Consider the following 13,667-nt stretch of genomic DNA (forward strand, 5'->3'; position numbering starts at 1 on the left):
AAGAACATTCTAATTGATGAGGGAACAGAAGGCAAGCTGAGGGCAAAGCAGAAGCTAGCACCCCACAACCCCCCTCCCCCTCAGATGGGATTTAGAAGAGACATTCCTCAGGCACTGCTGGCTGCCCTAAAGCTAAGGAAAGGAAAAACAAATAATTAACTTACAGAGATCACCATCCTGCAAGACCTGTCTGTCTCCCTCACTTTACAAGTGTATGCGCATTTTATAAGAACAAAGCACTTCTATCAATAACGTATCTTCCAGAAGGAAATGTAGATACAATTGAATGTCCTTATAACCTGCAGCCCATTGATATTTGAAGAGGGCAGTGTAATGTTCCTCCAAGAAGCTCCCAGCTACCTTTATGTTAATGCCTTGCTAGAGGAAAAACAACCTTAACTTGACAATGGCAAGGCCCCCAGAATCCTGTGAATTTACTTTAACACATAAAAATCCTTTTGAAAAACTCCCTTTCCTTACCTCCCCCAAACCCCTAGTATATAATCAGCCACCTTTCATACTCCGGTGCAGCAGCTCTTTCTGCCCACGGGTCCTGTCCCCATGCTTTAATAAAACCAACATTTTGCACCAAAGATGTCTCAAGAATTCTTTCTTGGGAGGCGCCTGGGTGGCACAGCGGTTAAGCGTCTGCCTTCGGCTCAGGGCGTGATCCTGGCATTATGGGATCGAGCCCCACATCAGGCTCCTCTGCTATGAGCCTGCTTCTTCCTCTCCCACTCCCCCTGCTTGTGTTCCCTCTCTCACTGGCTGTCTCTATCTCTGTCAAATAGATAAATAAAATCTTAAAAAAAAAAAAAAAAAGAATTCTTTCTTGGTCATCAGCTGCGAACCCCACTCCACTGAACCTTACCTGTATTCCAAAGCCACATCATAATGAGCATAGGTGACTCTTGTGACTGAAAATTCACCAGCCAAGTATAAGGTGAGCAAATTCGAGTGAAGCCTATACCTCGGGCCTCATCTCTGCCCCTCCCCCACCAAGAGCCCCTGGGAAGGCCCCCACTGGCATTAGGCTCCCCTGGCCTAAGATGAGGGTCAGAGACTAAGTTCTTAGGAGGCAGTCACTACATCCATGGTGACCTGCCTTCCCTCCATTCCTGTCCCAGCACGCATTTCCAGTCTTACCCCATCTCTTACTCTCCCTGGCACAGGGCCTCACGCACACAGGTCACCAAGTACTGGTGGCTTCAGTGCCACTGAGATTAGGATCCTATCTGTCCTCTCCTATACTGCTCTATTATTTTGAATAGGACACTTTAACCTACAGCCTAAACTTAAAAACTTATAAACTTAGTATGTGTCGGAGGTCAAATTGTATCCTTCCAAAGAATACCCGGGGAGTCCTAAGTCCCACCCTAGTTCCTAATAACCCCCTAGTTCCTAAAAATGTGACCTTATTTGGAAATAGGGTCTTTGTAGATGCAATCAGGTTGAGGTCATTCTAGGAGGGTAGGCCCTAAACCAATTACAGTGTCCTTGAAATTTGGACAGACAGATGCACAGGAGGCTTTGTGGAGAGAGGCGGCAAATTGGAGTGATGAATCCCCAGAATTGCCAGCAACCACCAAGAAGCCTGGAGAGACCAGAGCTATCCTCCCCTAGAGCCTTCAGAGAACGTATGTCCCCGCTGATACTTGGATTTCAGACTCATAGGCTCCAGAACTGAGAATACGTTTTTGCTAGAAGCTACCCAATTTGTGGTAATTTGTTACGGCAGCCCTAGGAAACTAACCTAGGATGCCAGAAACATCTGCTCCTTTCACCCTCACCATTACGATCCCCACTTTCCAGGAACAATTACAAGTATGTTGTAAGTAAGTAGAGAACCAGGTTTTCCATCTAGAACCACCTACATCACAGCCCATATTTTTAACCAGGAGACCCCAAATTCCCCTTCCTGCTGTCTGGATAATACAATGGCTCTTTCCTAAGTTTGAAAGTTGAAAGACCTGGGAACCCCCGAGTGTGGCTAAATAAACAAAACAAGTGTTGATGAGGTTGTGGGGAAACCCGAACCCTTCTGCACTACGGGTGAGAATGCAGAATGGTACCCAGTCTGGTAGCTTCCCAAATGATTCAACAGTTACCACATGATCCGGCAGTTCCACTCCTGGGCATCTATGAAAACACAGGTCCACACAAACACCTGTACATGAATGTTCATAGTGGCATTATTCATAAGAGCCCCAGAGTGGAAACCATTCAAATACTCATCAACGGATGAATGAACACAAAATCTCAGACGGGCATATGGTATTATTTGGCCATAAACAAAAAAAAAGGGACCGTGTTGAACATGCCACATGGAGAAACCTCAAAAACATTACGCTAAGTGAAAGAAGCCAGATGTAAGAGGCTACAAACCGTATGACTATATGAAGTGTACAGTAAAGGCAAATTATAGATAGAAAGCAGAACGATGGCAGCTGAGGGCTGGGGCTCAGAATGAGGATTAATTGTAAATCTGAGATCTTCCTATGGGAAGACTGGTTCTAAAACAGATTCATTGTGATGGCTGCACCACTCAGTAAAGTCACTAAAAATCACTGAATGGCTTCATCTGACATGAGTGAAGTGTACAATGTGTGAAATAAAGATGTTTAAAAAAAAAATGTTTAGATTTCAGGACCTATATGGGTCAAGAGCCAGCCACCTTAGACTACTGGGTTATTTCAGAACACAGTAAGGGGGCACCTGGGTGGCACAGCAGTTAAGCGTCTGCCTTCGGCTCAGGGCGTGATCCCGGCGTTCTGGGATCGAGCCCCACATCAGGCTCTTCCCCTATGAGCCTGCTTCTTCCTCTCCCACTCCCCCTGCTTGTGTTCCCTCTCTCGCTGACTGTCTCTATCTCTGTTGAATAAATAAATAAAATCTTAAAAAAAAAAAAAAAACACAGTAAGGACACTATTTAGGTTTTCCAAACAGTTTTCAATGATAAAGTGCTTCACTTTATTGACGTGAACTTTAGCTGCAGAAAAAATGCCAGAACAATTTAGAATTGAAACATTGCAGAGGCCAAGAACAAAATTCGTTATTTTGGATACTTAGGAGACTAAGAAGCCACTCTCCCTGCTTCTTCAGAGCCTCTGAGAAGGTGATTAGTAGCCAATTAAGTAATGATATCTTTTCTTCCTCATCCTCCCAGCATCCCAGACACAGACTAAAGCCTGGTGACAAGAACCCCTCTCTCTCCGCAGAACCGGCTTCCCCCACGGGAGCTCTGCAGCCACAGCTTCTCTGGCTGTGTGATCCTTGCCCAAGAACGGATCCAAACAGGCAGCCTGGTGTAGGTGTGGCTGAGGCAGAACCACCTGACAGAGCTTTCCAGAAAGGCCTTTTCAAGTAGCCTGGAGGGATGTGCAAGCCCACACTCCCCAGTGTGCCGTAGACATCAGTAGCCCCTCTTTGGGGAGATTCTGAAGGCTTGAGTCAGGCCCATCTATTCTCTACGCAAACTGGGTAACGGAAGGAGACACATCTGCCTGGCTTTCCAGATGGGACTTCATCTTACTCCAGGACAGTGAGACGAAGCAGCCCTTGACAAGAGCCAGGGAGGGCAACAGAGCCCGTCTTTTCCCAGTCCCTCTTGGTCAGGACTTCAGGCCCATCTTGGCCATCATCTCCTCATACACGGTCCATGCCATCGCTGCCATCAGAGCTCTGCGGAGGGCCCGGGGGACACCACCTTGGAAGAAGCCACGTAGCCCATAATCCTACGAGAAAAACCAACATCAACACTCTGGAAGCAGAGTAGCAACACAATGAACACATGTAGTGCGAGAGTGAGGGTCTTTGTTACCCCATTTGTGAGCCTCAGTTTGGGGTTGTTTATAGATTATGGCAAAACGATGAATAATGGGTCCAAGGAGATGATGAAAAAAACTTTTTTTGCAGAAACATTTTCACGTAATTTTTGGCTAAAAGTATCATTTAGGCTTGCTTTATTCAGGAGAATTTATTTCTGAAAATCTTTTCTGAAAAATCTTTCTACAGGATTGCCATATACAGCTGTATAGCTTGCACAGATCCCATAAGCACCAAGCCCCAAATGGCAGCTGAAATCCAGGCCACGATCTGCATGCCAAGCCCTAGGCCCTGGCTCCAGGATGGAGGAAAAGGTGCCTTTTTGGTGATTTGTCTGCCTACAGGGAGCATTTTTGCATAATTCATTGTATGCTCTTGAAGGTCCCACATAAGCATTAAAGAAAAAACACCTCTTACTCCTCCTTCATAATCTGGACTAATTTATTCATTCCTATCGTTATCATTCCTGCCATTTTCATACATACTGAAGAATATTATTTTCAAAGTTTAGGCTTTTAGGTTCAGAGAATAAGAAGGCAGGCAACCCAAGCAGGGTGAGGAATATGATAAGATTCACAAATATGTGTTTACATCTCGGGCGAGACAGATACACCATGTGTATGCTGGCGTTGTTTCCTCTGCCACGTAGAAAAACTGAAACATACAGAAAACTATTAAAATGTAGGGACAAACTTAGCTTGAACAGGAATATCTGGTATGTGATAACACTGCATGCTTCCAAAGGACCAACTCAGTGGCTTTTAAATGGTGCTTAAGTGTACTTTACGTCTACTGTATTTTTCTCTTCAATAATACCGTTTGTCCATTTGCATTAGAGCAAATTTCTAGAGACCAAATAATGTGTTTGTGATTTTTTTCTGACTTGAGTTCTTCCTAGGTCCCTGATCATCAGCTGACTACGCCCTCCCAGACTGCCTGACCTGATAGGTCTGGGGTGGAATCCCAGCAATCCGCCAAGTTTAACTAGTATCACAGGTTGTCCTAATGTAGCCAGTTCCCCCCACAACAACCCACAGCCAACCATACGTTTTCAGCAGTGATTCTCAACCTTGGCAATACTTTGGAATTGCTGGGGAACTTAGCGACTGATCCAGGCTTCACCCCCTTCAGAGATTCAGAGAGAAGCAGCCCAGGCTGTGACCTGGGGGTGGGGACTTTTTAAAGCTCCCCAGCTGATTCTCATGTGTAAAGGACATCAGCTACCATTCTAGAGAGAAAGAGCGAGCGAGCCTTAACCACAATAAGCAGCAATATTTACTCCACAGCCTTACTTTGAAAATGAGTGTCACTGCCTGGCCAATCCACCGAAATTTCATTGGGGAGAGCTGCATATGAGTTTTGATAACATCCGCAGGCTGAGTCACCAGGGAGGCCAGAATGCCAGCAAAGATCCCACAGCTGAAATTTACAGCGGGAATAAGGACTGTATCCAACTGGTCTGAACAAGACAAAGGCAACATTCGGTTACAAATGAATCTCACATTCATCACATAAATGTCAATAACAAGTTGCCCACTAATTCTTTGCAAAGTCACAAGGGTCTAGTTTCAAAGAGGGTTAAGAAGTAAACATTTAAAGGTATAACTAAATGTAAATGGGAGTAATGGAGTTAAAATTTGCCTTTTTTACAACCATCACCATCATAATTGATTCCGGTAAGAATCACTGACTGAGGCTCAAACATTCGGGGGAAAGGAACAGGATGTTTTATATAGATTTATACAGATTCAAAGTATCTCCCCCTCCCCACAGATGCTTCCAAATTACAAAAGAAAAGGCGAGTTTTCAGTGTAGACACCATCTCGTTCAAGTGATAAAAACTTAACATCGCCCACAATGGGTTAAACCGATGTCACAAGCTTCCTGATACAGGCACTGGAGACTAAAGAACAGTATCTATGTTAAATTCCCCGATTTTGAGGAGATGGTTAGAATATCTTTGTTCTTGGGAAACACACACGGAGGTATTTAAGGGTAAAGGGGCATCACTCCTGCAACTTACTCTTAAATGGATTGCAGTGGACAATTATACATAAAGAGAGGTCAAAAATATACACCAAGCTCCTTTATTGCCCTAACTTTCTGTGGCAACATAAGGCTGTGACCTGCAGTATCAGGCCTCCTGGTGCCTGCAGCAAGGCAGCAAACTCCTAAAGCACCCCAACTCGACTGGATTACCACCGTCCTGATGGAGGCATGCCAGTTTTCCCGACCTTGGTTGCATTTCCTTGCTCAAATTCTCCAGAGACACCTTACTGCATGCAGGTTCATTCCACAGGATGTGTTTCCATCGGAACCTGGCTCTGCTCTGGTGGATGTTCACAGCCCACTTTCTGTGCCCCCGTCATGACCAACAGCTTCCTGGCGGCGTGGGTCTGCCAGGATGCCTGAGGTCTGGCACCTTGCTCTCCACCCAAATGGAGGGCTCAAAACCACTTTAGCTGGGAACACAGCAGGGGAGGTGCTAACCTCCCTAACCTTATCAAAGGTGTCTGATAAGAATCAGATCAAGTGCTTCTTGAGAAATACAGACTCCCAGGTCTGACCCCAACGTTTCTGATTTAGGAGGCCCTAGGGCAGGACCCAGCAATCTAAAGCTCAGGCAAATCTGCGAGGTATTATTGCAGGCCTTCTGCAGGGGCCAAATCTGTCACAACCACCACTGAGTCCTAGCACCCGGCCCGATGCTTGATGCAAGGCTGACGTGGCTCCGTTCCTAAAACTCTGCTAAGAACAATGAACAGTGTCCTATTACAGAGAACGTGGTGAGGATAGAGGTCTCGGAGGTATCTCTTCCCCACCACACTTTCTTTTGTCCATACCATGGGTCATGATGTTTTTGGTCTGGTTGTAGAACATCAGGTAGATTCCAGAAAAGGGTGCATCACGAAGGAGTGTTGCCGTCAGGCCGCTGAAAAGTCCCCGGTGCCCTTCAGTGCGATAGATGCTCTTCAGGGCTGCATAGATGCTCTCATAGCCGTACCTCCCGCTCTGCAGAGGAAGCACAGGACCAGTGGCTGGCGCGGCGGTCCTCGGTTTGAGCAAGGAACCCACCTGACTTCGGGGTACGTGGCATTTACCAGGGCTCTGGTTCCCGTGTGGCTTGCATTCTCTGACCACAATGGCCTCGATTTTAGATTCCAAATCTGGACTTGACATCGCTGGCCACTTGACAAAAGCCCAGTGCCTCTGCTCATCCACCCCGAAGGCCAAAAGCAGTCGGACTCACCTCGTACCGTGTCTTGATCACAGTGATGGGTGACATGCAGACCCCCGCAACCGAGCGAGAGCCCACTCCCAGGATGACCGACTCCAGGGCGGTGGGGGGATGGCCTCGCAGAAAGTACTGCTTCAAGGAGTAGAGAGTGCCGAAGTAGATGCCAATGCCAGGGACACACCTCACGATGGACTGCAGAACAAGTCAGAGGGAGGAAAGAAATCCCAGACCGACACTAAGATACTGTCTTAGTGGGTTTTCACAGAAGACAGGGATTTGCATGCAAGTAGTTGATTGAAGTGTGGCAGGAACACCAATAAAAGAATGGGGGCTTGAGGAGAAGGCAGCCAACGAAGGGCAGGCTACCTAACTCATTACTGCCCTGGGCAACAGAGCCCCTTTGGGGGCACTCTGGGAATCAGTGTAGGGCACCTCAGAGTTCGCCCTCCAGCTGAGGAGGGTGAGTGAGGCTTTTAAACATCAACTGTCATCTTTCACTGAGCTGGGATGAGCATCTGTGCCTTGCTGCTCCCAGCAAATTGAGTTCTTAGGGCCAGAGAAGCCTGGAGGTAAGGAAACGCAGGTGTGGCCTGCTTGCACTGAAGGGCAAGGGCAGGGATACGCTGGCAGCTGGGAGCACCAGCTGCGTCTGCTCTAGACTTGCTACTGCTCCAACAAGCAGTATCTAGGGCACAAAGATATTTCCCGGAGCCCTCCAACAGGAGCGAGCGGGAACATGAGACAGGAAGACCACACAAGTCCTCCCACCGCTTCCAGCGCTCAGCTATCCTTACAAGAGGGGATATGTGAGGTGCATGAGAAAGGGCTAGCTATGACAGCAGAGAGTACAAGACCCAAAAGGCAGCTTACAGGGGACATCCCTTTCCAAAGGCCCAGAATGCTCTCCGTGCGAACCACCTTCAAGAGCACAGCCAGCATCCCGACACGTCTGGATCTGAAAGCAGACAAAATGGAGGCAGGGAAGAAAACAAAAAACAAAAAACACTTAGACCCAGTTGTCATAAAAGTACTTCCCATCCGAAAACTTCTTGGTATGGTTCTTCCCTAAGAGGACTCAAGAATCTCTACAACAAATCTTGGAATAACCCTAAATTCCCATATGTTCATGATTTGGCACATACCTGTTTATCTGTTGATTCACACTGCAAGCAATGGGATGACCTCCCATGTTACATGCATTTGGTATACTTCCCACGGTGCTGAGCTCAATGTGGGGCATAAAAGAGACACTTGATACTCACATTATTTCCAGAAAACCACCAATGCTACTCGTTTGAGACAGCACAGTACGACATTACAGGCTAGCATAGTAAAATGCAAATGTCACCAGGGCAGATCCCAGGAAGGTACCCCCAGAGCAGGACCCCATTTCATTAATAGGAAGTGTCAAAGAGAAGTTGGGCAAGGCCCATGTTTCTCTTGAAGCATCCAACAGAATGGCAGTTGACTTAACACAGTTGAGCGGCTCCTGTGTCTGAGAGCAGTTGTTGAAACCCGTTCCTCAGAGAGACGGGGCGGGGGCGGGGGGGGTGGGCAGTGGGCCTTACCCGTGTGCTGAGGGCTGGAGAGTCTGCAGGCGTGTTTTGAGGAGATCCAGGGGTTGAAAAAGGAGGGTGGAGCAGGTCCCACTGATGGAGCCACACAGGAAAGCCTTGATCACCGGATGCAACTTCAGGGCAAGAGAACACGGAGTGAGCAACTTGGCCTCGGGCCTCAGCTTTCTCCACACCGAGCGCAGTCATTTCCTCTGAAGGGTGCCTTCGAAAACCACCTGCTAACCACCTGCTGGTGCCCTGTATCATCCTCCCACTTCAGAGAAGGGAAAAGTGTACCAAGGAATTAACACTGCTGGAATGCCGTAGAAAACATAAAACCCGGCTAGAGGGGATCTCTCTGGACTTAGTACCACCGAGAATGAGCAGTGAGGGTCCTACTGAGCAACACGTCTTTGTCCACCTGTGAATTGGGCCGCCAACCACACCTCCCTCCCTGTCCTGAGGATAAAAGTCAGTGGCCATCCGCTTATCTTCACAGAAGCAAAATCAACTGAACCTAGTGTGTGAACTGCTGGTTGCCAGGCTCTCTTGGTTATAGGATCTGTAGATATTTACAGGAGTGAGAAAAAGAAAGTGAAACCATAAGCTCAGTTTCAATGTAAAACATGACCACTTCCTGTAAAACCTATGTATTTCCTTAATTTAAAAGCTTTCCCTTTCTCCTGTACCCACGCATCTCACTGGGACCTAAGCAGATCGCAGATGGTGTGACAGACCAACAGCCTCCCTACCCCTGGGTCTGCTGGCTCTCCCTTAAACCAGGACAGTCACACACCCTGGCTAATCTAGAGGCACCACCTGGAAGGGCAAAGACTAAATGTACTTCCTTGAGCCCACCACGCTAGAGGCCTCACGGCTTGCCTCAGAATCCACTCGATCACAAACGCTTGTGAAAGGTCACGTTTAAAAATCCAACCAGGAAAGAAAAGCCTTCTTCTCCAAACAAGAAACTTGGCAAACTCCAATCAAAAAAAAAAATCTTCTCTCCTCATTAAATGGCAGTCACACTATTATTCTTGCATGCACTGACAACTGCTGTCCTAAGACACTCTGAAGAGGAAGTTGACGGACCTATACAGCCACCAACCCAGAACTAAAATGTTTGTAACCCGTGGGTTTTTTGTTTCACAGGGAAGAGATCACTTCACATATCTACCAAATGATCAAGTTTCAAATCAGAACTGGAACCACTTAAAAGACTAAAAAAATTCACATAATAAATACTGGAGGTCATAATTCTGTTCAAACGGCTTGTAAAATATTCAGGGGTGACAAAAGTGATAACACAACACATACAAACAAGCAAAATGTGTCTACCTGGCCAGTCTGTCATCTTGCCACTCCCTGTCCCCCAAGGGGGGAGGGGGGCTGCGGATATGCTAAACCGTATTCCCATGGTCTGCACCTCCCGGTCTCATCCTTCCACTGGCACCTTCTGGCAGCAAGCTTCAAAGCCCCTGTCTTTCCAGCCTGATGCCACATCACTTCTACTCCTTCTGGGCTAGTCACCCCTCAGCCCCCACTACTTGCCATCCAGCTAGAGCTGCCCCTCCCGCTCACCAAGGACCTGCCTATCCCAGGAGCCCTTTCTTGCCCTAGGCCTTCTCTTACGTGGCCGCTCTGGTGCATTTCAAACAGCGGGCCGCCTCTTTGTTTTGGGCTCCTTTTCAGGCTGCTCTCCACCCTCAGTCTGAGAGGTTGCTCTTATCTCCCCCAGTCACAGCCCCTAAGGGCCACCTCACCCACACCACAGGGCACCGCACTTCACCACGCCCACCGCCAGTTCAGCCCAGCACTCCCTCCCTGAGGGGCCCCCAGGCAGCTCCGACACACACTCCAAAATGGAAACCCAGTCAATAGTTCAGCATACTTCTGCCTCTACTCCACTCCACAAAATATTCCAGCGGCAAGTTTGGGAGACACGTTAAGACTCCTCACTGTACCCACTGCTTCATGACCCCGTCCTGCTGATGACCCCTCAGTGTTGCTAGAGCTGGCCCACACCGATCTATTTCAGTGGCGTCCTTTCCAGTCTCCAGGCTCAACCCTACTAACCCACCCTCCCCTGAGCTCCCGGGGAAGCATGGGGTAAGATCTTACAACACTCTCAAAAGCTAGGTATCTAACCCATTTCACAGATGAAATTATAGCTCACAGAGGTTACAAATGTGTCCTATGTCACATGGTTTGAGGCCACTGGCTAGGCTTACAAGGTCCTTCCCGAATCATGTTGCCCCTTTGTCACCTTTTCGGCCTGTGTTCTCAGCTTCCTACCTCTTCAACACGGTGCAGCCATCAGGGATTCTCTCTGCCTTCCTCTTGGCTCTGAAAACCCATCCTAGCTCCTTCCAGGTCTGATTCATCCCTGCAGGGGGCCTCTGCTGTGACAAAGTCCCTAATCCCCTCATCCGCATTCAGTGCTCCTCCTCAGTACTTCCACTGCATCTGAGCCCGTCTCCCTTAGGGTCCAGGACAGAAGAGGCCAGTAGCTGTCCTGTTCACGGTGGTACCTTCAGCACTGACCACGGAGCCTGGTGCACAATAGGTGTTCAAGAGTCAAAAATGAATGAATCACATCATCTGCAGGTAATCTGCATATGGCTCTCCTTTGAGCACAATTCCACAGGCTGAAGCGTAGTGGGCCCTGCATGGCCCATCCCAGGACAGAATAATCTTCCCAGGCTCCCTTCAGCCCTTTCCTCCGGTAATGTTGTGGGCATGACATGTAGTTACAGCTTCTGTGCGGTTCTCTGTGCTGCTTCCCCAGCACTCTCACAGGTATTGTATGGAATTTGTTTTAAGGCTGTGGTCCTTCACACACACGCTCCAACACACTCACCCTCCCTCACTGCAGGTACTATTTTATGTATTTATTTTCACAGTGCAATGCTTGGACATATTAGTTCAATAAATATTTGCTGAAAAAATGCATAGAGCCCGTAACTTTTTTAACTTTGTAATTTTCTTGGTCGATTAGCCCAGAGTATATGCCAGCTGGACAGACTAACCTCTATTAGTTAAAAAAAAAAAAAAAAACAAAAAAACCCAAACACAACAGGTAATATCATTGTTTTAAAAAACCCCAGAGTTTACACTTTTCATTTTGAATAGCCTTAAGATACTGTCACATGGAACATCCTTTGAACACGTTTGATTTTTTTCTAAATAGCCCCAAGTTATTCAAGATAAAAACGATGAATAACAATTTTTTTTGAGGGAGGAAGGCAAAAACAACCGAATAATACACAGCATACAGGGGCAGTAAGTAGTACTTAAGTAGTTAAGCAAACAGGTTCCACAAGCAATTCTTAATTCCCTTTAAAAAAGCTAATCCTAAATCCAATCAAATCTCCAGGCCAGAGCTCGAGGACCCAGAAAGAAATAAGTAAGCACGTTTTCAAAGATGTAAAGTAGAGCCGCAGCCGCTGCCTTTTTTAAGGATTAAAAAAGCCACCCACACCCCGCCGGCCGGCGCTGGCGGACGGAAACACGGAGCTCAGAGCGAACCTGGCCCCCATCCGATGCCCTCGCGGCTCCAAGTCCTGCGTTTCCCGCCTCCACCCACGGCCAGCGGTTACTCAGCCTGACGGTCCTCCAGGACCTGCCTGCTCAGCCCCGCCTCCGCCTCCACCAATGGAGGCCCGGCGGCACGACCGCGGCAGCCAATCCAGGCTCAGGGGCGTGGCCTCGCAGCGCCGCGGCCTCCACCAGTTGCTCTCCTGCTAGGAGGTGGAGACCCAGAGGGGGTCCTCCCTCCCCGCCCAGAGGCCAGTGTGGTCCTGACTCAGCCCGCTCGGGCACCCACCGCTTCTCAGGCTTGGCGCTATTAGGGGCCTTGCCATGGTCCAAATACCTGCCGAGGCGTCCTCCCATCTCTGTTACTCTAGGGATTCAACTCAAAAGCAGCGTCCGCGAGCGCTCGCACGTTGTTCAGAGTCGCACGGGCACAGTCCCCGACACTCCTAAGGCCCCGGCAATTTCGCCCATCCTACCTGGACACCAAAGCAACAGCAAGACCGTCGCTTGTCCGTCCCAAGAGGGCTGCAACTCCTCTCCTCCCTCGCCCTTCCCTTTTCAATCCCCTTGATCAATCCGTCCCTCTCCCGCCACGTCCCCAACCTGTTCTGCGCACACCCGGGGAGCGGAAACGGTTCCCAGAGGGCCGCTGACCCTTGGCTACCTCCCGAATTTCCCTCTACAAGCCGGCGGTTTCGGAACCCCTATGTCCGTTCCCCGCAGTTTACCATAAGCGTCTCCACTCTGTCTCCGACATCTTGAGGCTGCAGCAGCGCCGGGCGTGACTTCTGAAACATTGGAGAGGAGGCTGGGCTCTGGGTGCAGTTGGTGGAAGCTCGGGCCCAGCGCTGCCGACCTCGCGGCAGAAGGCGACGCGGCAGCAGTGGCCGGGCGACGCGTTCTCAGGCGGGCGCTCTGCGGTCCGCGCGAATCGGAGGCCGAGTCTGCGCAACCCACGGCCCCTGCGTGGCTCCGCTTGGCACACCCGGACCTGCTCACAGCTCCTCACTAGGTTTGCAGACCCCGTGGCTCTGCTCTCCAGGCCATCCTGCCCGGCTGCACGCTTTTGGACCCCAGATCAGGGAGGGTGTATCCGGAGGTGGAGAAAGCCGTAGGAACTGCGTGCAACCGTGGCATTTCGCTTCCGGGGTTGGGCGCCAGTCTCGAGCTCACGAGGGTGTTGGCTTTAGTGCCACCTGGTGAAGATGTCCAGAACTGCAGGACCCGCGGTTTCCCTGCGCCTGGAGCTTGGAGGCCTGCCACAGGCTGCAAGGTCTGGCGCAAGGTGTGAACATGTTTGCAGTCCAGACTTGCTCTGCGGCATACAGTACCCCGCAGCCATCTGTGCCTGTTCAACTTCAAATGTGCCTCGTGTGACTGACGACCAGAATTTTAAATTGCATTTAATTTTAGTTAATTTGTATTAAAAATTGAAGCAGTGTGAATTATTTTTCTGTTAAACAACTTTATTGTTTTGGCAGACCCACATTTCCCTTTGAACGCTTAAAATT

At 49.0% G+C, this 13,667-nt stretch overlaps 2 protein-coding genes across 4 annotated transcripts in view; both read right to left on the minus strand.

The window, feature by feature from the left end:
* LOC103680514 (caspase-14) overlaps window positions 1-1,793 on the minus strand; it is a 29,047-nt gene extending 27,254 nt beyond the window's left edge. The window contains exon 1 of the mRNA XM_040636604.1: window positions 1,754-1,793. Within this exon, the coding sequence (XP_040492538.1) occupies window positions 1,754-1,793 (40 nt within the window). The remainder of the gene's footprint in view (window positions 1-1,753) is intronic.
* A 1,159-nt stretch (window positions 1,794-2,952) lies between these two features.
* On the minus strand, window positions 2,953-13,309 carry SLC25A38 (solute carrier family 25 member 38). 3 transcript variants are annotated; one of them, XM_040636935.1, is made up of 7 exons: window positions 12,885-13,305; window positions 8,632-8,753; window positions 7,934-8,018; window positions 7,076-7,255; window positions 6,669-6,837; window positions 5,118-5,284; window positions 2,953-3,734 (listed from the first exon to the last, which is right to left on the minus strand). In XM_040636935.1, exons 1-7 carry the CDS (start codon window positions 12,951-12,953, stop codon window positions 3,612-3,614), a joined length of 915 nt encoding a protein of 304 aa, XP_040492869.1. In that variant the 5' UTR covers window positions 12,954-13,305; the 3' UTR covers window positions 2,953-3,611. The 3 variants fall into 3 exon arrangements, with proteins under 3 accessions (XP_040492869.1, XP_040492871.1, XP_040492872.1); XM_040636937.1 differs by lacking the exon at window positions 12,885-13,305 and adding an exon at window positions 10,252-10,336; XM_040636938.1 differs by lacking the exon at window positions 5,118-5,284 and having other exon boundaries at window positions 12,885-13,309.
* Between the last annotated feature and the right edge of the window lie 358 nt (window positions 13,310-13,667).

Source organism: Ursus maritimus, unplaced genomic scaffold (genome assembly GCF_017311325.1).
Source record: "Ursus maritimus isolate PB19 unplaced genomic scaffold, ASM1731132v1 scaffold_20, whole genome shotgun sequence".
NCBI classification, from domain to species: domain Eukaryota; kingdom Metazoa; phylum Chordata; class Mammalia; order Carnivora; family Ursidae; genus Ursus; species Ursus maritimus.

Coding starts and splice junctions, on each gene's coding strand:
- SLC25A38 (XM_040636935.1), bottom strand. CDS start 12,953: ATGTTTCAGAAGTCACGCCCGGCGCTGCTGCAGCCTCAAGATGTCGGA. Junction 8,754..12,884: donor ACAGAGTGGAGACGCTTATG/GTAAACTGCGGG, acceptor CTTGCCCTGAAG/TTGCATCCGGTGATCAAGGC. Junction 6,838..7,075: donor TGATCAAGACACGGTACGAG/GTGAGTCCGACT, acceptor CTTCCTCTGCAG/AGCGGGAGGTACGGCTATGA.